This window comes from Curcuma longa, chromosome 3, assembly GCF_044706935.1.
Source record: "Curcuma longa cultivar G26 ecotype Majalengka, Jawa Barat chromosome 3, ITB_CL_G26_1.1, whole genome shotgun sequence".
Taxonomy (NCBI): domain Eukaryota; kingdom Viridiplantae; phylum Streptophyta; class Magnoliopsida; order Zingiberales; family Zingiberaceae; genus Curcuma; species Curcuma longa.
In genome coordinates this window covers 15,373,550-15,397,109 of record NC_133863.1, presented here as the reverse complement: position 1 = coordinate 15,397,109, position 23,560 = coordinate 15,373,550, and the positions used below count along the sequence as shown (strand labels likewise).

Sequence of the window (23,560 nt, the reverse complement as noted above, 5' to 3'; positions counted from 1 at the left end):
AGGACAGTGAGGCTCGAGCACATGGTATAGAGAATCCTTTGTCCTAGTTATACATACATAGCTAAAACGAAAATATTCTAAAACTCAATTTCAGTTCTTCCTATACAAGAATGGCATTCATAACCAGGTCCTTCCTATAGGATTATACTTGTCAATTTTCATCTGCGGCGATTTTCTGCTTTTTCCATTCGTACGCTGCTTCGAGTAGCTCCATATTAGGCGCTAAAGCTACTTCGTCAGGGAAGATGTAATCAATGTACTCCTCAAACCTGTACCAGAATCATCACCTTTTGTTAGATCAATTTCACACGCCACGATTAAAAAAACAAATGCAAAAGATGAGAAGATGTGCATACGAAGCAGCGGGAGTTCCATCTTCTTCTGATGAAATAGGTCTCTTCCTTTTCACCTTCCTTGGCAGTTTAGTCTGTAGTATGCTAATGTCCCCGAGACTACCAAAACAGCTCTCCAAGTTCAGCCACTCCTCCAAAAGCATTGCTCTTTCCTCCTTTAACTCTGGCACATTCTTTCTGAAGTAGTTAAATGCCCTCTTGAAAACCCCTGTTGGGAATTTGAATTGAACAGTTAGATGTTGCCTCCAATTAAACTATGAACTATGCACGTCCAGACAGGTTATGAGTTTCCAATTCCTAAAGATGAGAAATCACAAACAAGCAAAACTGAACTAAATTTACCTCTGCATCGTTCGATCCTCTCCCTTTGTTGCTCTTCATTATCATCGATCTTCTCCTGAACCTTATTGTCCATAGCTTCGTCTTCTATGCCAGCAGAAGCCTCAAAATTGGCATAACTGATCCAGACCTTCAAGTGCTTGGTCCGATCAAGTAGTCTATCATAGAGCTGTCTCGTTCTCTCAGATTCTCCTGCTACCTCAAAGTCAATATATGCCTGAGAACAAAGGACAAGGAAGTTATAGATAGATACAAGTGTCAACACGTTTAAAGGATACAAAAAAGATGGGAGAAGAACAAGAAGAGTGAGAGAAAACAAGGTGTAATTCAAAGATAATTTACCAAAGATAATTGAACCAAAAATGAAAGTTTTATGTCACGCATTGTGCAAAAATAAAAATGTACGTATTGCAATCTAAAATTAGGTGTATAGTTTGTGTATGATCCATGAAAATTTCTCACATTAATTTTAGAATCTATAGGTCAACATATCAGTCCTATTAGCTTAACAAAAAACTACCAATCTGCATATTATGATTTTCCAGTGCAGAATAGGGAGTGCAGTTGTTGTTTAGTTAACATGGCCATCTGCTACTATAACAATCAAGTAAACAAAAATACCCTTCCTATATCTGATGGAACCTTCACTTTCAATATTCATAATGTGTTTTAGTCCTGATACAACTACGGAAAACAATTGACTCAAGCAAGTGATAATCACTCATTAAACAAGAAAATTTTCACATTGCATACCTTCCAGAGCAACTCTGGCATGTCCAATGCAGGTTGAGCAATTGCAAGCTCAAACAATGCTCGAGCACGCTCTGTTTCATTCAATGTCCTCTCAAACTCAACATATTTACACCATGCGTAGCAGTTCTCAGGGGCCCACTCCAGATACTTCTCATACAGGGTTCTGCAGCGATTTACATTGCCTAGTTGGAGTTCAATTTCGATGTAACTCTTAAATATCTGTAAAATATATAAAAAATACTTAGATAAATGACCACCACAAACATTTCTAAATCTACTATACATTTCCAAGTAACATCGTACCTTAGCCTTTGGTGCCATTCCAATGGCATTTCCCAAGATTTGTCATGCAGCCATTAAGTTCCTTTGTCTTATCTCAAATTGGGCAGCCATGAACCATATCTTTGCAAAAGAAAACTTCTTGTGAGGTATTAACTTCAAACATTCCCTGGGTCAAGACAGAGTGCATGTAAGAAACTGTATAATATATGACATAGAATGCTGTCAAAACACAGTAGTAATGCCATCTATCATAAATATTGCAATAGAAACAAGGAAAAGTAATGATTTAAAAGGAAGTTTTCTTTGTAGAGGTTGATGCTTACCTGTAAACCTCTCTCGTTCTATCCATGTCTTGTGCATCCAGTTCTTCATATAATGCATAATTTATCCTATGATACAATAAAAGTTAAGGATCAAACAACCAAACAATTGCAAACAAAAGTTGTAGATATTTATTAGTATTGAAGAATCACATTGTGCCCAATAATAAGCTAAAATGGCTTACCACAAGTAGATAAATCTTTGCCAATACCGCTTCTCCTCTGCTGGAGGCACATTGGCTATTGCTCTTTCATACACCTCCCTCACCATATATATCCTTGTTTCCACCATTCTCCTCCAGCCTTATGTAATCAAACCAGGAGTCATAATTGAAAGGGTTCTTCCTCACCTCGTCATCATACTTCAATTTCATTTTTCTGACAATAGCATCTTCAATGCTATGCGTCTCCATGTTGCTTCTCAAAAGCAACGTATTCCTTGTATACATCCTCGGCCCTCCCCTTTGGGATGTGGTTTAGGGCGTAACGGTATATGCAACGAGCTCGTTCCGTCTCCTTGCACCAGATCTCAAAGCCTGCAAAGGCAACGAAGAGCTGCTCTGCTTCCTCGTCTTCAGAAAGAAGATCGATGGCGCGCTCATACACCGCACGGGCGCGAGCAATTTCACCGCACTTGGCCTCGAACTTGGCATACTTGATGAAAGAAGAAGGACAAGGGTGGCAGACAACAAACCGTTCGTAGATAGCTCTTGCACGATCTACCTCATTGTAGCGAAGCTCAAACTTCATGTACGAAAGCCAGCCCTGAGTGTCGGGCTGCCAGTCCATCCAGCGTTCAAATATCTGACGAGCGCCTGCAACATTTCCGAGTATCGGGCTGCCAGTCCATCCAGCGTTCAAATATCTGACGAGCGCCTGCAACATTGCCCTGAGAGTCCCATGTGGATGTACTTGTACCAAAGCTGGTCGACGCGGGGAAGGAGGGCGACGGCGCGTTCCCATACGTTACGAGCGTGATTGATATAGCGATGGCGACTCTCGAGCTCGCCGTACCTTACCCAAAGGGTAGGGTTGCGATAGTCGACTTCTAGAACCCGCTCCCAGATGGATCGAGCGCGAGGCAAGTCTCCCTGGGACTCTTCCCAGGCGGCATATGTGACCCAGGTACCTGTGTTCCAGCGAGCGCGCCGGACGATATCTTCGAAATCTTTCCTCTTGCCGAGCCGGTAGTCCGCTAGCTCGTCGGAGTCAGTAATTTTCTGCTTCGGCGGCGGGATCTCAGGCTCCTGCCTCTCGCTGGCCTCGCGCAGTAGCTGCTCGGCGGTGATCTGGATGGCCGCCGGCGTCTTATTCTTCACGCGGGTAGACTGCGGCAGCTTCACCGGAAGGAGGCCTAGGGATCCCGACATCTCTGCGGTACTGCGAAGACTAGGGTTACGCAACCGCATGGGCACGGGGATTAATATATAGTCACGTGACAGATTGATTCATACGTAACAGAAAAGAGAAAAATATAGAGAAAATTCAATTTTTTTACTACTAAGAAGGCAAATCCAAATTTTAATGTTAATAAATCAATTAATTGTATTTCTAATCCTGAATCAATTATTTCATAAAAACAAATTAATTAAATACTCGCGATAAAGTAGTTTTTTCTTGTTAGTGGCAATCTTCATCGAAGTATAGACTAAACACAAACTTCTTTACAAAACCGAAATAAATCTTTATCAAGAAATCTTCATCCAGAGAAGGCAAAGCATTTAGTTACTGCGTTTGATGATCTAGTAACCTGAAATTTAAACAAAAAAACAAAAATAATAATAATAATAACTTAAAGTTCTAATTAGGAACTAATTTAGAATTCACAATTGGGAACAACTTCTTTTCATGCAAGAAAGTGTTAAAGATAAGCCTTACAGACCATAAAAAAAGGAAGAAGAATAAAAAAATCTTAGCTCAATCGAGATGCTTTCCCCAAACTAGAAGTTAAAAGGCAGTAGTGCAGTTTAACATTACTCAATTGATTCAATCAGTATAGTGGACAAGAGCAAATGTCTTGCATGAAACAGCTAAAAGTGAAAGTTTTCATATAAATCAATATTTCCTGAGAATAAACCATTGGTAGACTTGGAGGCTGACTTACATTCTAACAATCTCACTCGGATAAAGTATGCAAACACAGTTTTGTACAGCAAAACCACAGCATCAACTTGGAGGCTTTGTCGGGGATGGAGAAGAAGGCGGTTTCAGTTCAGGATACTGCAACAACAACAACAACAACATATTAACAAATCAGGTAAAAGATAGCTTTAATTGCAAATTGGAAATGAGTAAAAGTGTTTCCTGGAAAGTATGTCTTTTGAAGATGCATATCCAAAAGTTTCCAGAATCTTACATTTGAGTAGGGTGATAGAGGTTTTGGACGATCGATCTTGGTTGCAGATACAATTTCTGTAGCGTTAACAGCAGCATTGTTGGTATTCAAGCCCTCTTGGTTATCCCTAATGGAGGCCTGAATTGAGCCATTCACCTCTGTCTGTGTTCTTGATTCTTTGCGCTTCTTTTTAGGATGAACATGTACAGATGGTGGAAGAAATGTTTCTTGAATTTCCTGCGTAGAATGAAATAGTCAAATTTATTTTAACATGGGTCTCTTAGGGCAACATACTATACTCAAAGAGAACATGATCTCTATTATCAACTAAAAGGAAAATCCATTGATTCTAGCGAAGACAAATATAGTTTCTCAAATATTCTTCGAGAGCTAAAAAGAGGCCAACCTGCCATCCATTCTTTCCTCTGAGTCCACCTCTAATTGCATATGCCTCTTTGAAACCATTCTTGTAAAGTAGCTCCGCCAATTTAAGAGAATCACCATCAAAGCTACCTTACACAAGAAAGTAAGTATTCAACAGAAGGTCGTAATCACATATACACCTTTCTGTAAGAAGCAAAGTGCACACGGCTAACACGAACAATAAGACATGAGAACACAAGGATTTATATGGAAATCATAGGCCAAGGAGAAAACCACATATGAGAAGCAAGACCTTCAGTAATCATGACTTGTTATAGCAATTAGGTCACTCAATGCAATCCAATTGTCTATCTGCATCATGATATGTTAGTGAAAAGCTTCTAATTTGCCACAGACCGTAGAGAGTATGCGACAGTCTCATTGTTCATATATGAGGGCTCCACAGTTGAACTGAACCCGGAAGTTCCAACCTAAGGTTCTTTTATCTTGAGCATTCTATCATCTTACTGTCTACTATGCCTAACCCCAAAGGTCGACAAGCAATCAATTAAATTTGGATGCTTCAACTGTTTCTGAATTCCAATGGTCTCTTTCAGCATTTGAATCATACAAATTTGCTCCATGGATTCTTGTCTCTAAAACTAAAGCTTATACTCAACACTAGATGCACCATTTAAGAACTAGGAGGGAAATGAAGCAATTAAAATATAAAATATAGAGTGCAAACTCACTTGTCAAGAACACAGATGACAGTGTTCTGAGGATCTGCAAAATTTTGAAGAACCTCCTTTACTAAGCCCTCTTCGTTCCCTTCCGAATACTCCACCCAAACCGCACTCTTATTCAAAATCTTCAAATTGGGGGAAGCCATATACTTAACACTCCTCGTCTTCCTAACATCCAGCAGCTGAGCATTGGGCAAGTCCCTTAATTTCCGAAAGGCATCGATTGCGCTAATAAACTTGTATTTCTTCAGATACTGCTGCGTCAGAGGTATCACAACAAGCCAAATGACGGTGACGCCGGACACAAAAAATGGATTCCTGTTGAAGAAATCGTCAATCGACACAAGAATCTGCTCGATGTTAATCTTCTGCGAAACCTGATCCGCTTCAGCTGCGAGGGTAGGAAAGGCGAAAGAAATGGAAGAAATTAATGCAAGAGTGGAAGAAGCAACTTGGAGATCGAGGAAAGATGTCAGCTTGTTGCTCGAACGAGAAGCAGGTGGGGATCTGAACGGAGGCGAAGTCTTCCGCGTTGAAGCGCGGACGGCGAAGAAAGGTCGGATCTTTAGGGCGGACAGCTGCATGGAGAGGCGGTTTGGAGACGAAGGGGGTGGAATCCGAGCGAAGGATTTGAAATTGGAGATCGAGATGTGGAGGGGCAGAGCAATGGCGAGAGGGCGAGGGGGGAAGTGGAGAGGAGCGCTGGGTTTTGGGATGAAGCGGTGGTCCGGAAGAGAAGCCATGGGGGACGGAAGAGGAGAGTGTGCGCGGAGATAAGACATGGATTGTGTTGCAGGGCACGTGGCGCAATTAGATTTCAAAGATTGAAATTAGATCCGACGGCTCCTCCAATGTCGGATTCAGACAGTCAAAGGGGTTGGCTGTAGATTCTGTCCCTCGCAAGCTGCTCCTCCACGCCTCCAGTTTGATCAACAATGGCGCCGAAGTCCACTTCTCAGTCAGGCAAGGCTGCAGTGCAACATGGAGATTGGAAGGTGAGAGCAAAACAAGCCATGCCATCCTACTAAATGTTCTAGATCGTGGCGAATCAAAAGAATTGAGAAGGAATCAAACTGAACCATACTGAAGATTATGAGATAATTTCATGCTCAACACCAAAATAGAAATTCCTTTGGTGTATCCTTTCATTGAAGGGAAACATTTGTCCATTCTATGGCATATTGCTCAAGCTACAATATTACTGTCTACTAAATATGACATTAATCGATAAGCTGAAATAAACTATGTCAATGCTTTGGAGTTCATAAGAAAGACTTGGTCACATGCTGCTTCCACCTGCCAATCTTCTCACTTCCCTGAGAAGTTGAAGCAATCAGATCAGCAGCAAAAAAGCATTCGACATAAAAGTTATTTTTGTTTCCTTTCCTTTATATGAAGCATTGTTTAGATTAAGATGGAGAGTAGGGCAGCAGCCAAAGATCATATCGGGAGGTGAATTTAAAGCATACCTTGCGTCGCCCGACCGCTATCTCATTATCTTCCATTACGACAGCTCTGAAACCTGCAGGGTTCAGCACCTTCTCATAGCTGCAAAACCATAAACTTGTTATAAAAGAAATTATGAAGTGAAACAAGTTATTTACTTAGCTATAAGAAAGAGGGAAACTTAAAGAGTGCTTCAATGTCGAAAAAGATAGTGAAGAAAAGATGCTTACTCATCTACTGTGTTATTATACGGTGGGCCTTCTTTCTGGTCACTGATCTGGATTAAGAATGATAACAGAATGTAACCATGAGTCTGTCACAGATTTAAACAAATCTATATTCAAATGAAAAATTGACGATAGGTGAAAAGATGCAAACTGCAGATTTTAAAATGATAAGAATTTCCAACAATCTATTGAAAAGTCTATGCTTAAACTTTTTTTTATCTTGGGTTCACAAATCATGACGGTGGTCTTAATTTGTTAATTTATTCATTTTTTACCTCTGCAACCATCAATATAAACCATAAGATTTACATCTTTTCTTGCATGACCACTGGAAGCACTGTATGCATTACAACCCTAAAATTTAAAATAAGAATAAATTGTTGGATTTAACAACAATTGAGGGTAATTAGGGAGTAATGGCTAACTTTAAGGTTACATTTAATTCATTTGAGGTGGATTAATTGTGATTGGAGTTGATTATAAATTAGGTTTGATTTTGTTTAGAGTTGACCAAATCATCATTGATGTTAATTAGGGTTTATGGGATTTCAATTTTGGTGTCAATGAGTTCGCTGGGAGCCGATTAGGTTTAAATCGGACACCCATTGCGACGCAAAGCCGTGCAATTATCATACCTAGTTTAGCAGCTTTAACATTACCATAGCACAATCCAGAGAGAAGAAACCTCCATCCTCAAATTTTGCTGCCTTCTAAACTAGTTTTAAGACAATCCATAGAACATATTGAATCATCTAACTGTTCTTTATATATAACATATGCTTGATTTTTCTTTTATTCTGCCAAAAAAATGCAATTATTCTCAGACAATAAGCGCTAGTGTATGGTTCTAGAAAGCAAAGGTTATCATAATCCACAATATTTTTCAAGGATTCCACTAGTTACAAACTAAAAATGGCATACCAGATATATCAGAGTTATAAGCTCCCCGTCAGGTTTTAAAAGCTCTTGAATTCTCTCCGCCCATGCTGACCTCAAGCTTGGGTCAATGGCACAAAAGAATCTGCACGACAGTTGGATGAATAAGCTTAAATTAAGGAAAGAACAGATGACATATAAATGATTATGAAGACCCACGTATAATCAAAGATAAGATCAAACTTCTCCTTTGGCTGCCAAGTAAAGAAATCAGCTTCCACAAAGGTGAACTGATTTGCATTAGGCAAAGAGGAGCACCTCTGAAAAATGAAATTTAAGATCAGAGATATAACAAGGGAAAAAGATGCTGCATTGCAAGGTCATATTTTAGAGAAGCAAACAATGTGAGTCTCTACTTGTGAATTTAATGCTACCTCCTGGGAAGGGTATTTGAGATCAGACAATGAGCTTATGCATAAATCCTCATGGCAAATATTCAACTAGGATGATATCATAAGCTACTAACAGTTTTCCTTTTATGTGTGTATTGCTTCAATATTTTCAGTAACTTCATTCTCTCTTGAAACCAAATGATACCGATAACAAAAAACATGACAAACAAGAACAAGACACGAGTCTCCACTATTGGGAGTCAACTACATGTATCTTATCCCATGCTTGAACTTTAAGTAAAGATATATAACTGCTAAGTATTCATATCATTCAACAATGTTCTCTTTCACCCCTTGCCTTTTCCTATTCCTGTTACATAACACTACTCTGTTTCTGCCAACAATCATCATGGAAATTTTATAGTGAAGTACCAGATCAAGCATTTGAATGATAATTAAACATCTAAGATTATGGCATCGGCTCTGAATCGCCAAGTTAATAAGTGTTTATTCTACTAGTGCTTGTAATACTAATACCTCTTTTGCTTGCTTAATAGCAGTTGAAGATATATCCAAGCCTACAACAAACCGTTCAGCGCTAGCCATAGCAACCACATCATATCCCTGTCATTACACAATTAAACATATGTTTCAATCATTACGCTCATTGAAGCAGCAAAACCAGATTATTTAGCTTTGTAGAACTAGCATACAAAGGATCAGGTTGGAATGCAACGGATAAAGTATATCAGAAATAGACATGTATGCTTTTCGTGATAAATCATGTTGCACTTTATCTTGCATAATAAACATTCGGAAAATATGGGAAATTTAATGAAATTATATGCAAAGTTATATCAATAAGAAAAGGTAGGTAATAATATATCTCAGCATAGGCATTAGGTTATTTTACATATGAAAGAGATTAAAAAAAACTCAATACATGTAAACAACAAACTAAGCCACAATCAATTTGCAACTAAACATCTACATATGTCCATAAACGTCCATCTATGACTGAATGATCATCACACTGAGAAACAAGCTTACACTGCCACATCCAGGAACAAGTACCCTGCCCTTTGGAAGAGATCCACTTTGAACAAGCTGAAGGATTGCCGGTGTTGTTTTTCCTAAATCCCATGGGGTCACTCCCTCTTCCCAGCATTTGTCCCAAGCGTCTGATCAACCAAAACCATTGAAAGCCAAAAACACAACAATTCTGAACCCTAAAAAAGATTATAGAAACACGACGGACATGCATAACACTAGATGCATGCTATGAACCTACAAGAACGTTTTAGAGGAACTAAAAATATAGAAATTACCATCAAGAAAAACCAGAACTCCGTAACTAATTGGACAAACAGTAAGTGCCAGAGGGGCTCTTGCCACAAATTCACTGGCCTACTTATCAAGCCAATTGGCATACAGCTACCAACAAAGTCTATCAAAACCCCTGATTACTAACTTGAAGGCCCAGCCTAATGTAAGATGTACAGTTACAAAAAAAAAACCAAAGAAAGACACCTCTACAATATTCAAAGTAGTTTAAATAAAAAAATGAAAAACAAAACAAAAGGACACGCTTTTTGTGCAGGAAATGTACAGTGGATAACCACGAAACGGGGCTCCTAGGGATCATCCAATGCAGTTAAAATTGAAGAGCAAATGGTGCCCAGCCTCCAGTAGGCAGGGAAAAAGACAGGAAGAGGCTTTTTTTCGCTTCTCGATGCAATTAAAGAGTTTTTACCGAAGCCCTAAATCTCTGACGCCGCCTCATCACGAAAGCACCACAGTTCGCCCACAAGCAAGATCCGCAAGAAAAAAGGCCTACTTTTTAAGGGGAAATTTAGGATAACGAACCTTGTGTGTCGGAATTCATGAGTTCTCGAAGTTTGACGACCCTGGGGTTCGAAGCTGGATCGCGGAATCGCTGCTCGTCTCCCCCGCCGCAGGCCATCCTCGCCGTGAGGCGTTTTGTAGCCGGCAGCAGAGTGGACCGCGGTTTCTCAGGCACAGATCGTGCAAGGCCCTGAGCTAGCAGATATACGCCGATCCGAGAAAGACGAAGCATTCACCTTGAGCTTTCGCACATCGTCACTCCTTCGATCGCCTGCAAATCTTCGTCTCTTTCTATTTATAGCGTGGTTTTGGATATTGATTAATTTATTATCCAAATTGCGCTGGATTAGGGCTGATATTGATTTATTGGATTCAATATCTTGTTTGACAAAGCTAAAGCAAGAACAATATTCAAAGTCGTATAGGTAATAGCATACGAATATTGTTTGAAAAATAAAACTATAAAAAAAAAAGATTGAGAGGTGGAGATATGTTTGAAATTGAAAGGCCCAATCAGAGAAGAGTTAGGAGGGAGAGTAGTTGGACCGTTGGTAGGTATTTACTGAGAATTTTATGACATTTTTTTATTTTATTAATAAGTCAAAATTGAAAGAGAAGTTTTTTTAATAATAAAATAGAAGGCCTTCTTATTGGATGAAATAGAAACACAATTTATCCATATTCAAAAACCAACTTCTAAAATATTCATCCCTATTAAAATTCAAATTTTGATTCTCTTAATTGTTCTTATGAATATTTTATATCACATGCATATGTCAACACCAAAACAAAACTATTTTGTGATTAAATCCAACTAATTTAACAACCTTGAAACTCATTTACAAGCTTGATCAAAGTAAACAAGAATCCAAAGGTTGCACATTCCTAGGGACTGAAAATATAATTTCAGTTTGTTTTCAACAAGCAAGCATTTGATGCAAGATTTTGTTTGATTGGTATATAATTGTTTGCTCTGGCTTTCATCTATATTTCTTGCCCTTGTTGCGTCTAGAAGTAACGGTGGACCATCCGTCCTCGTCAGGAACTCGCTCTAACTTTGGCTTTTCGATGACCATTTCACTCGCATTTGATTCATCAACAATCATTTCCGAAACCTCATCACTATCAGAGTCAACTATCTGCATCAGGAGTTTTTGTTAGTGGCACCAATGAGATGTTGCAGATCAGTGGAAATCAATCTTCTCAATATAAAATCACAGAATGAAACTAACATCTTGTTAGAGATCACACCAAAACAAGACAGACTTAAATACCATGTAGGATAAATCGAAGTCAATCTAATTGAGTGAACAAAGTTTGTTAATCCTATCATTTCAGTCTCATGTTCTGATATGATAGTAGCAGCATGATACCTGAATTTCATCAAAAGAGACAGTTTGGTTCAACTATACATCAACAACAAATAATGTCTAGTAAACATATGTATCATCCGAAGTAGAATAGCATCTTACATACGTAGAGTTACGAAAATCACAGGCAATCAATGGTTCAGAACAATTTCATAACACAAACCAGTAATAGAATCAATTTTGTTTTGAGCCTTTCGGCTTTTCAGGATAGACATTCATAACCTTGAGACAATGTCATCGTGATGTGCAAGTGAACACAGACAATAAGGTAATTTAAAAAGATTAACAAAAATCTTCCAAGGCGAACAACAGACATTTAACTCAGTCGCTAAGCACACTAAACCATACAGTAGTGGAATACCAATGCATTATTGCCAAAAGGCAAAGGCAATTTAATGTACAGGTTGGCACGGTCACACTCAAACATTAGGTTAAACTGTGAGACAGATGGGCAAGGAGGCATCATAGGCTAAGTATTTGGAACTATCTTCCATTGTCTTGTCCTAAAGCCCATGCCATGAACAGAAATGATGGCATATATTTGTTGGAAACAACAATTATTATCTAGCCTGCCTTTTCAAACAAGCATAGCCTAGACTAATACAACATTTAAATAACTAAAAGGGGTTTAAATGAAGTGAGAGTAATAATGAACACAAGAGTCAGAATTCAAAATGATTACCTTTTCACTCTGAGCAACCGAGGTAACTACAGGACCTAACCTCCTCAGCTTTTCGATTGATTCATAATTTCCCTTGAGCAAGTCATCGTGCATAATCATCAATTCTTCAGCAACCTGCACACACGAATTTTGTTGTTGGATGCTCAACGAACTTCAATGTAAAGTATCAACCGGCCATGACCACCTAAACAAATAAGCCTAATATTGAGATAAGATTTTCTAGGTTCATATTCTTTAAAACGCAGATTAGTCTACTTACTATCCTCTGTAAAGCATCCATGATTCATACAAATTTTGGTTCTTTAAAGACAAAGTTTGAATTTGTGAAATTACAGGTGAAGCATTAATGTCTAACTTATTTTCCAAGTAACTGTTCCAAATTCAACAGACCATCGACAAAATTGGATACCTCTTCAATGCTTCCATCCTCAACTTCTGTATTGAATAATTCCTCCATATTCTCTTCAAGCATATTTTCCAAATCATCAATATAAAGTGGACCTAGAAAGAAGGTCAATTTAGCATGCAAAACACAAAAAAGTTAATTTCACTAATCAATTACCAAACTGCAAAAATGCCTATAAGTCTCATCGCTTGTTCCAGAGAAATGAGTGAAGAATAAACCAAAAACGAAATTCTGATACTCAAAGAAATAAACTCTTAATTTTTGAAAGCATGTCAGGAGCGAGAACTTGAAATAGTGAAACAAAGAGCTCTATTTCAAATGTCTGACAGGAGGGAAGAATTTGAATCAACAAAGCACGGATCTGAACAAAAAAATGTATACAAAGGAAAATAAATTGCAGACTGAACATGGAAGGTTCTTTGATTTTGAGGGTGAAAATTAACCTTTCGATTGGGAGAACCATGAAAGTACAGTGGAGACAAGCTCCTCAGACTTGAGCTGGGATTCTTGCCCACCCCATCCATTCTCCACAGCCATCTGTAATGCCATCCAGCGAGAAAACACAAGCGAGATTCCTTCACCAAGAAAGGACAAGGATCGCGGAGAAAGCACCACATGAGTCTCCTCCTCAGGTCGCCCTCCACTCCCAACCGAGTCCATCACAGCGTCTAATTACTCTACCTTCTCGCTGTTCAATTACATATACAAATTAGATTTTTTATATCAAATTGATGGGTATATGCAAGCAATAGGTTTCTGATATCACAACTTGGTATCAAAAGATGGCATAGCTGTTGAAACATTTGACAAAGATACAACATCATTAAAATCAAGTTAAAACATGAGTATGATATTTCTTAAACAGGTGTCAATGAAATGACAAAACTATATTGACTGAAACATTGTGTATCAATCATTTGAAGCAACATGCACTAATACAACTACTACGAAAGCTAACTGAACCCAATCAAACAGTTGAATTTTTGATACATGGACGATAGAAGAGTATCAAGTTTAGAATAGTCAATAAAATTACGTAGACGATAGTAGAGTATCAAGTTTAGAATAGTCAACAAAAACTAATGCAACGGCATCAAGATCTTAGTAAAATAAGCTCTTCGTAAAAAGGAGAAGAAAATGCATATCCATCAACTATATACATAATCAATCAAACACATTAGAAAGGAGCATAGAACTGCACTCAGTGAAAAAAAAGGAAACTCATTTTTGTATAAATTTCAGAACAAAATAGAAGTTTAATATCAATATGGCTCCAGTAAGCAAATTTTATGTTGTATAGAAGTAAATGTGCTTCTTGTAAAAAAACAAATAGAATGATTCAAAAACTAAACACTCTATAAATAATAATCATTGTGCATCTAATAAAAAACATGTAGGCATGCCAGGACAATGGAGAACAATAAAGTTTAAGTACAGAATCCTTCAGGATATCATAAGATGCAATATGGAGGAGACCAAGATCACGCTAACAATAGACAATGTACAAAAAAAAAAATCACAACTTAATACTACCGGATAAACTGTGGCAAAAGTTATGACTTTTCACATTCTTTCAGATACAACATGCACACAGTTATCTATTGCCAAAGCTTAAAACCAAATTAATATCATAAAATCAGAAGAAAAAAATATTCATGTTAACAAGCTGCAGTGGTTTTTGAAGGACGGAATACATAAATATAACGCAATGGCAAAGAGGATATCAAACGATGAGACAAGAAACATACATAGTTGTACCGAAACTGCATGAACCGGATCCGATTCTTGTCGAGATATCGAACAAACGATAACCCTAAAAATCGTAGTTTTACCATTTGGAATCGGCTGGCATCGAGATGAAAACAGGAGAAAGGGTAGACAACTTACGTTACAACAGCGATAACACCGAGCAGAGAACGAGCTGGAGGGAATGCGAGGAGAGTTTGTTGGGTGGTCGGCCGGGAGAAGAGTTCGACGTGCGAACAATGGGGAGATATCGTGAAGGCTGGCTCTCGTTCCTGGAGTAGCGGCGCGTATAGATTTCCCGTTGGCGGCACAGGTGTTAGGGTTTTTATTATAATCTAGTACTAATAATTTGGCAAATTTTCATATGCATCCAGATTGGGGGAAAATGTTAAATGACGCCAATTCTTAAGAAAAAAAAGGCAATATATTAACTTAAATTTAAATTCACTGTAATAAAAAATAGCTTTTTATTTCCTTCATAACAACAAAATCTTACAGTAAATTTTGAAAATTATATGAATCGAATAAATTTTAGGATGATATAACCATATCCAAGATTATTAAAAATTTATAAAAGTTGAAAACAAGACATAAAAAAGAACAAAAAAAAAATCTAAAAGACATAATAAAATAATTTAATAGATTTAAAGTTTGCATAGTAATATAAGGAAGATAAATTGAAACTAAACATGCCGTGGTTTTTATGAAAACTTTAATATTGCACAAGTTACAGCACGGCACCAGTGGTCTAGTGGTAGAATAGTACCCTGCCACGGTACAGACCCGGGTTCGATTCCCGGCTGGTGCATTTTTTTTTATTTTTCTTACTTTAAAATTTTTTCAATAGCACCCTTTTTTAGTAAGGTAAAGACCTATGCTCATGTTGTTTATGAAATCTATTTGCATCAATTCCTTACTGTTTTTAGTACTAGAATCTAAGACAAAGATAACAGTGCTCAAAACATCTACTTAGTCAATCTTGAATAAGTCAACACAAACACAACTTGGCGACGATAATAATTACAGCGAGCGACCGATCGAGAGCTCTCCTCCTTGTCAGATTAAGAGCAAGTGAACTCAGACGACAAAGTTGGGTTCACAGGCACAGGGAATTGAGACTCTGAACTGACAAAAACATGGTGGTGCTTCATGTTTCCAATTTCCTTGCAAACTCTTTCAAGGATCGATAGGAAGTCCCTAACCACCACGAAGATCCTCAGAGGATGTGCTTCTTCCTTCGCCGAGTCGCCATGGAAGTAGTCTGTTGTTTCCTTCACCACTGACATTGCCACACTCTCCTGAGCCTGCACCTTTATGATCCCCTCTTCTGCCCTTCTCATGGACTCATACATTGCCTCATGGAACCTCTCATTGTATTGCTCACGCCCTAATGCTTCGTTCAGCCTCAACACCTCATTGATCTTCCCGAACCCTCCTGCGAGTTTCGACACATAGCTGTTGAGCACATTGGAATCCATTGCCGCAGCAGCCTTCACATTGCAGAGCTCTTGAGCAAGGCCTGCGACGGCCTGAAGACCGAGCTTCCTGCGTTCGAGTGCACTGATAGCCACATTGAAGTCTCCTTCTGATCTGATGATCTCTTCAGTAACAAAGTGCAGGAGTGTGGTCTTGCCATCGTTGCTCTTTATATCGACCAGTTTGAGCAATGTATCAAGCTTGAAGGCTCGCGCGCCGCCTCGATTCGTCCCGATGTTCATCCGGTTCCCGGTCTTTAGTACAGCCTCCAGAAGCTTGAGAAACAGCCGGCTGCTGCGTAGTTCTTCGCAAGCTGTCTGATGATGACAATTCATAGTAGGTACCAAAATCAAAGAACAAGTGAATTCTGAAAGATTTAAGCTGTCAAACTGTCAAGTAGTTAAGAAGAGATCGAGTCTACCTCAAGAGTTACAAAGGATTTGTTGAGAAAATTGACTTCTGAATCGAAATTAGCCATGAATAGCATGGCTTCCACTCTTTTAAATGGAAATGGAATATCCAGCAAAGCCTTGAGAAATTTCTCTTCTGGACTAAGCTTGAATGGGGAAGAATCATCTTTGTATTCCTTCAATTTAGGTTCTTCTTCTTTGTTTGGAGCCAGCTTTAGCAGTATCTCGAGCTGTTCAGCTTCCAATCTCTCTGCATTACCTGCTTTCATCAATGGTGATTAGAAGAGGAAATGAGATGCAGAGAAATTAAATGCCGGTGAGAAATGTCACCTTCCAGCAATGCTTCGCAGACCTCCTCCTTGGTGGAGTTCAATGATCTCAGAAGAATAGCAATGTTCTGAGACCTCTTCGGATCAAGCACCGTGGTCGCTTGTGTTGGCAATGGAAGAACCTGCAGTACCTTGTTGATCTCCTTGGTTGTGTCGCAGACGAACAGAGTCTCCATCGCTTCCTCGTTCACCCTGTTGATTCGTCAGCTGAAAAGGATTCCTTAATGGAAGAAAAATTGAATCTTGGTGAGGAATCTCACCTGAAGGAGCTTGATTTCAGCTGATCCCACACCATTCCCCGGTTTGAGCTCGCAGGAAGCTTGTCCCAATGAAAAGGCTTCAATTTTGGGCGAGTAGCGTCCTCGTTCTTCTCCGTGCCATCTGATATGGTTATTTGATCGTCGGGTTGTGTCGGCGGCGGCCTTAGGACTTGTCTCTCCCAGTATCCAGCCGGCGGCGGTGGTGGTGGCGGCGGCCGGGGAACGCCACTCTGTTGCTGTCTGTGCGCTGCGAGATCAAAAGTCGCCACCTTTGTCTTTGCAGACAGAGTTTCAGGCGGTGGCGGTGGATCTGTAACACGGCAATCTCTGGGCAAGATCCTTTCCGATGTGGACCTTAAGGATCTCCGGCTCGAATGTCCGGGGCTCGATCCGAATCTCGCCGACGAGACCAGGGGCGAAGATAGATAGGGAGGCGTGTCCAGCGTCGAGCTGCGGGATTCGCACCTTTCGGCCACTGCCGCCGGTAACGTCCTCCGGGAGCTCGATATCCGCCCACTCTCCCACCTTCCGGAGCTCCCCTTCCAAGCCGAGGACGGCCTGGGCGAGTAGAATTCCCGCCCTGACGAGTCCTCCATCACCTTCTCCTCCCCGCGCCCACGAGTGTGCCGCGGTAGCCACGGCATTGGCCTGAGCTCCGGCGACCACAGCTTTGATCCAAAGACGGAGGAGACTCGAGGGGAGCTCTTGGGTGCAGCGCCGCCGTCGGAGGCCACGTTATCAAACAACCGTTGGGAGTCGGAGCGGGCACCCTCCTCATCGGAGTAGCAGAGCCCCCGCCGGCGGTAAAGGAAGTACATTATTGCGGCCGCAGCGGCGAGCAGAGCGAGGAAAGCAAGAAAGACGGCGAGGGCGGGCTTGTAGTTGTGGAAGGAGGTCGGCGCGGGGCCAACGAGGGAGGAGACGCTGGCAGGGAAGGTGGGCTGAGAGTCGACGACAGTCGCCAGCGGCGGCGGAGTGGAGGAGTAGGCAGGGAAGAAGAATGGCAGCTCCGGTGCAGTCAACATGGGCGGTGACTCACCGGGCGGAGAAGAGGAAGCGAGAGGAAAGAAAGGTCGATGGAGAGAGCGCCTGCCATGCATTGCGTCCGGAAGAATCCCGAAGAGAAGCAAGCGGAAAGATCTGAAATGGAGGCCATTGGAGAACTCTGAAGGAACAGTGATAAGAATCTTCAGCAATGCAACGCCAATGGACGACAATGGTGGGGTTGCACTGATCCACTCACTCACCTGTTTTACGAGTAAATCCATGCATGGCTTTCAGCAAAAGAAAAGAGTAGATTTCACTCTGACATGTGACATGCTGCATGGAAAAGCTTCGTTAAAGCAAAAGAATAAGCCTCGAGCCTGACACAGTCTCTCTCTCTCACCCTGCGTTTCACCAAACCCCACAGCCAATTATTCCCTTCATCATTTTTCGCAATAATTTCGTTGGCTTTTTGTGGTTTGTGGATTCGAATTCCAAGAGACGTAAAACTGCGAGAGTATCTCTGCATTTTAATTCAGAGGGAGAGGCATGTGGTTTTGTAGTTTACGACAGACTCGATGAACTGAGAGTAAAATAAATTTGATCTAGTTGTAGATCGATCGGATTTGATAAAATATGATCTAAATCAGTAAAAAAAAAAGTTGCATCCAACATTCAAATGCATACAAAAATGCATGTGATGGACATGATCCCCTACGCACTTTTCATCTTTAGGTTGCAGGTTTGTAGTGTAAGGAGCCAATACTTTTTGCAATGTGTATGAGAATGGTAAGAATGTTTATATTAGGGCTTTCAATTGCAAATTAGAAACAGAAACACATTCTTCCTCAAGTAAAACATGATTTGAGGAATAAAATGGCAATGTTTAATCTATGAAGCCTGAACAGGACCTTTAGAAGAGTCTGAGAACGTCTTCTCAAAAGGCACTAGCGTTCTTAAAAGCACTTGTCCTATCTAGGGTCAAATCAAAAGCTTTACATCAAGGAATTGTCTACCTCAGCAACATATATGTGATTCCACATCTTTGTAAAAAAAATAGAACATCATTTGATAAGATTGGAATCCAACTTGTTATACTGACAAACAAAGAGAAATATTCATGAGTCAACAACATACTTGTAATCTAATCATTTGATGCCAACACAGTGATGAAAATCACAAACAGGATAGATAAAAGCAATTGCATAAGATAAAATCTTAATGATAACAAAACCAATTGCATAAGTTAAAATCTTAGCGTATGATAGATTCTGCTGGATCGAAAGAACTAAACTGTTCAACACCAAATATTGTTCCTAGCTTATGCAACCATTAAAAGTCATATCAAAAGTTTGACACTTGATATAATTTTCACTCGTCATCTTCGTCCTCATCATCATCAGCACCAGCAGAAGAATTAAGAGCATTCAGACGTTCTACGAGCTTAGCTTTCCTTTCCTCGTAGGTAAGCTTCCTTAGGTTATACCTGCGGAGAAGAGATGCCAAAAACATGTTATAATCTATTGTCGCAATTGGTAGGATGATGAAAGTATTGCTTCTGAAAGAATCAAAACATTTAATGTGTATATTTATTCCATACCTCTTGTACTCCTTTGGTGGCGGCTTTGTGGATTTCACTGGAGATGGATTGGCACGAATGGCAGCATGGACCTTCTTGTACATCTCCTCTAGGTTATCAGGGTCAATTCCTTTCTTTATGTATTGACTGAAATGTGACTGATACTTTTCAGGCTCATCTTCCATAAGAATCTGAGGGAAAACAAAATTGGGTGTGACAAGCATTTACCAAAATATTTCAACTAAAATAATGTTGAATAGATACGGGAAGGAACACCCAAGATGGATGATCATTGAAATTAAAATGGAATGTGAATGAATGAGAGATGAAAACCAGTGAAACCAACTGACCTTCATGTAAGAGGCAACGTGACCACCATAAATGTATTTCCTATGAACTTCTGCATCAAGCTGTTTCTCATCTTTCTTAAAACCAGCAAACCTTTTATCGCTGTGGGGGATATCAAGTCCACCATCTAATGCACCCTACATTCAAGAAACATTTCATGGGTCCCTCATACAGTAACAATAATATGAAATAGCAGCAAATTGGAGTAATGTACTGAAAATTGACATGAATGGAGAATTAGATAAACAAAACACAAAAGCATCACTTCAAAAGAAGCAACAGCAAAAGCAAATATATGTCCAATTAAGAAACATTCACACTGCAGCATAATAGGGATCAAATGGAAATAGATGTGTTAAGTTTTAACTTACCACTTGTGTCTAGATCTACAACAGGTCAAGGGGAAAAACTAGACCAGGTAACAAAACTTATATAAGATATGGATAAGATGGAAAGCATTTGGAATTCTAAATTCTAATAGGATCAGCAGCTAGCTTAGCTATTTATAGCAATCGAACCTCCTCAACCTCAAATAAATGCTAATTAAAGATGATATAGGAACAGTTGAGATAAACAGTTCAGTGAATGAACAAGCACTGAAATGTAATGACCAGGACAAAAGCTTAAAAATTAAACAATAAAAAAAACAGTATACAAGGCCCAATCTTTACAAACCCTATTAAGACTCCCAATAAAATAAAAACACCTAAAATTTCACAAACATAACAACAGCACAGTGTTTAATCATTTTATTTCAAATGAGCCGATCTCACAGCTTCCTCTCATGAGCCATGAAAAATACATTTTATTTCCCTATTTATTTCCTAACCAATGTTCTGATCAAACATTGTAATACGCATGCAACTAAAGGACAAGAACCAAGAAATTCTCCTAGCATTCATAGGCAGTGTTCATCAAATTGAGATAAACAGCGACTGTGAACTTATACGCTTAAACAATAAAAAATATTCACCGACTTTGTCATGATTTTATCCACTCAACGGTTCACTCTTAACAATAATTGGATAAGAACACAACCACCAATTTCACCTCCATAAATTTCTGTGCATATTAATGTTTGTTGCTGCAAATTCAAACATGAAAGCAAATTCATTAACTCTACTTATATAAGACCATACTGCATATAAATCACATACAAAATGAGCCATGAAGACTATCATTTTTAATGTAGATAAAACTATATTTACAAATTAGCTTCAATTCAATACTACATAAAAATTGGCATGAATTAGTTGGTACTGGGAACTTAAAATTCTTAAAGGTAGAAATTTGTTGTGTACATCACAAAAGCACTTCAAAGGTTGCCACATTCTTCGTTTAGGTATCCAAAACCCTATAAGGAAAATTTTGATACAAGTAGTACAGAACCACACATAATATTGGTTGAGCATTTTTCAACACAATTTATTTTCTGGAATTAAAACATCTAAAACCACTTTTTATTGCACATGTGATCATCTCCAAACTTACTTCAATCGAACATTCAAATATTATTATTTAATGTGATAGCAGTTAGCTCCACAAGAAATTGAGCTGTCAAAGCTAATTCTATTCTAGAAAGAGGAAAGAAGGCTGCATGATAAATGCATGAACTAGACAGGTACCTTGAGAGCACCAAATACTCTATTGCCTGTAGTTGTCCTTACAAGGCCAACATCAAGTAAAGCACGGAAAGGTCTTCGATTGTCAGTGGGTTCAACAGAGAAATCTTCTCCAGTAGCCTGAAGGAGAAATGATATGATGTAAGAAGTATTTGACAGAATAGTTTGATATTGACAAGGAATATAAAAGACACCTCAACATTTCCTTCATATTCAGAATCCAACTCAAGCGTCTTCAAGACACGCCTTGCCAAGAGAAGTCCAGTGCAGTATGCTAATCGCCAACAAATACAGGTTGAGGTAGTGAGGCACAAACATAAACAAGGAAATGGGTGTCTAACCTGCAGCATAGTTTGTAAGACCAACTTCAAGCCCGTATTGTGGGAGTTCATGGGCATACGCAGATGCAAGAACCAAATCACCAACAATGGTTGAAGATATTATTTGTGCAACAATATCCTTGTTAGTCTAGTAGCAAATCGGGTTAAGAACTTCCAGATAATGATATATGGTAAAAAAGGACAATTATTAACATATAATATAAAGATTGCTTTTGAGGATACAAATCGGACAACAAATCTATACTTAGGTGTATTATATTTGTTCTTGTCCTGGTTGATCAATCTGATTCGTGCACGATAATCAGTCTTTCCCTCTGTCCAATCACAAGAAATTATTAACATATACCAACTGCACATTAACAAAGTTAAAGACACAAATGAAAATTTTACCTCTCCTTCTCTTGTACTTGACTTGAAATCGCTTGAAGTAAGCCTTAGTCTTTACAGATTTGACGAAAACCTGAGGTTAACAAATAACAAAATCAGTGAACTCAGTTACACCATGCTTTTACTAAAAAACTAAAGATTCAACTATAGTTCAAGTATAATGTTGAAGGGAAAAGAAAGGACACAAATATATTGTTTTACTTTCATTATATTTCATTTTTCCTGTTTACTTGGACTAAATAAGAAGAAAAAATAATATGACCTGCTTTTTGAGTTCAAAAGATAGCTTACACTTCATTACAATTTGAGAAAATATAAAATAAAGATTACGAGTAAACAAGGGAAATTGATGCTTTTATTTCTTTTCGTTTTCCTCTTACTTAAATCCCAGTAAAAACAACACAAAAGACAGAAAAAAATTGTAGAATACAATAGATCAAGATAAGTCATAGGTGTAAAAGAAGAATATTGAATATCTAACAATTAAAAAAAGTAAACATGGTGATCCACACACGACTTAATTCCGATCATTTGGAATTATATTTCAGTTTCAAGATCTCAGAGCCACAGGTTTAATCGCGCACCTTCAAAACATACGAACAACAACGCCAAAATCCATAAGCCAAACCACACTAACCAAACTAACATATTCAACTTTAAAACAACAAACCACAAAATTACAATGTTGCAGTATTAAACAAGAAACCCAACCATAAGCCATTCAAGGATGCAATACAGCTCAATCAGACAAAAAATTAAACGTAAAGGAGTGAGATCTGGGCAGCCAATATCTAATAACCTAATAACCAGCAGCACCAGTAAACTACCGGAAGCAGTACAACTTGACGCAAAATTTCAGAAATAGCTAAGTAGACCGGATACTTAAATGCATCACAAATCGCGAAAGGTTACATTTTTTTTCATAATCGATCCTAATCAACATGAATCACGTACAACATAACAGAGAAAACCTTACTGCTACGACGACGGTATACAGGCGAATCAAACCGATGAGTTTAACTCATAAAACCAGATAGAAAACAGAGGGTTCAAGGGCATCTCACCATCTCGTTCCTCTCCCCACGCACTGCTCCCTCTGCCGCCGCTGTGGGGTTGAAGGAAGGGAGAAGGGGCTTATTATAACGGAGTGGCTCACTGCTATGAGCAACAAAAACCCTAACGCCATCCATAACGAGATCCAACGGTTGCGATCGCCCTGTCATAGATGGGCTGGATTCGATGGGCTTGCCAACTTAACGGGCCCAATAAGCGTTGCTCAATTATCCCTGTCGATTTATTTTAAAAATATATATATATACAATTATAAAATTCAAGTTTGAGTC

At 39.1% G+C, this 23,560-nt stretch overlaps 4 protein-coding genes, 1 non-coding gene and 2 pseudogenes across 6 annotated transcripts; 1 reads left to right on the top strand and 6 right to left on the bottom strand.

Annotated features, from left to right (window-relative positions):
* Window positions 1-22: 22 nt before the first annotated feature.
* LOC141823761 (uncharacterized) lies at window positions 23-3,417 on the bottom strand (annotated as a pseudogene).
* A 584-nt stretch (window positions 3,418-4,001) lies between these two features.
* LOC141825159 (rhodanese-like domain-containing protein 4A, chloroplastic) lies at window positions 4,002-6,269 on the bottom strand. Its single transcript, XM_074712544.1, has 4 exons — window positions 5,498-6,269; window positions 4,789-4,891; window positions 4,404-4,619; window positions 4,002-4,267 (listed from the first exon to the last, which is right to left on the bottom strand). Exons 1-4 carry the CDS (start codon window positions 6,232-6,234, stop codon window positions 4,214-4,216), a joined length of 1,110 nt encoding a protein of 369 aa, XP_074568645.1. The 5' UTR covers window positions 6,235-6,269; the 3' UTR covers window positions 4,002-4,213.
* A 336-nt stretch (window positions 6,270-6,605) lies between these two features.
* LOC141824906 (putative thiol methyltransferase 2) lies at window positions 6,606-10,616 on the bottom strand. The gene is made up of 8 exons (XM_074712250.1): window positions 10,299-10,616; window positions 9,483-9,613; window positions 8,970-9,056; window positions 8,260-8,360; window positions 8,086-8,185; window positions 7,168-7,214; window positions 6,961-7,039; window positions 6,606-6,807 (listed from the first exon to the last, which is right to left on the bottom strand). Exons 1-8 carry the CDS (start codon window positions 10,507-10,509, stop codon window positions 6,754-6,756), a joined length of 810 nt encoding a protein of 269 aa, XP_074568351.1. The 5' UTR covers window positions 10,510-10,616; the 3' UTR covers window positions 6,606-6,753.
* Window positions 10,617-11,049: 433 nt separating this feature from the next.
* Window positions 11,050-14,763, bottom strand: LOC141825384 (uncharacterized). Of its 2 annotated transcripts, none has more exons than XM_074712767.1 (5): window positions 14,623-14,763; window positions 13,179-13,423; window positions 12,739-12,830; window positions 12,330-12,443; window positions 11,050-11,416 (listed from the first exon to the last, which is right to left on the bottom strand). In XM_074712767.1, the coding sequence occupies exons 2-5, from the start codon at window positions 13,393-13,395 to the stop codon at window positions 11,258-11,260; spliced, it is 582 nt and encodes a 193-aa protein (XP_074568868.1). In that variant the 5' UTR covers window positions 13,396-13,423; window positions 14,623-14,763; the 3' UTR covers window positions 11,050-11,257. The 2 variants fall into 2 exon arrangements, with proteins under 2 accessions (XP_074568868.1, XP_074568869.1); XM_074712768.1 differs by lacking the exon at window positions 14,623-14,763 and adding an exon at window positions 14,484-14,548.
* A 455-nt stretch (window positions 14,764-15,218) lies between these two features.
* On the top strand, window positions 15,219-15,289 carry TRNAG-GCC (transfer RNA glycine (anticodon GCC)). Its single transcript has one exon. It is a non-coding gene; the product is annotated as a tRNA-Gly (tRNA).
* A 253-nt stretch (window positions 15,290-15,542) lies between these two features.
* Window positions 15,543-18,224, bottom strand: LOC141823760 (formin-like protein 1; annotated as a pseudogene).
* A 934-nt stretch (window positions 18,225-19,158) lies between these two features.
* Window positions 19,159-23,350, bottom strand: LOC141823125 (large ribosomal subunit protein uL18). Its single transcript, XM_074710394.1, has 9 exons — window positions 23,282-23,350; window positions 22,221-22,290; window positions 22,053-22,144; window positions 21,831-21,957; window positions 21,684-21,763; window positions 21,493-21,609; window positions 19,870-20,004; window positions 19,541-19,710; window positions 19,159-19,426 (listed from the first exon to the last, which is right to left on the bottom strand). Exons 1-9 carry the CDS (start codon window positions 23,282-23,284, stop codon window positions 19,312-19,314), a joined length of 909 nt encoding a protein of 302 aa, XP_074566495.1. The 5' UTR covers window positions 23,285-23,350; the 3' UTR covers window positions 19,159-19,311.
* Window positions 23,351-23,560: the final 210 nt, after the last annotated feature.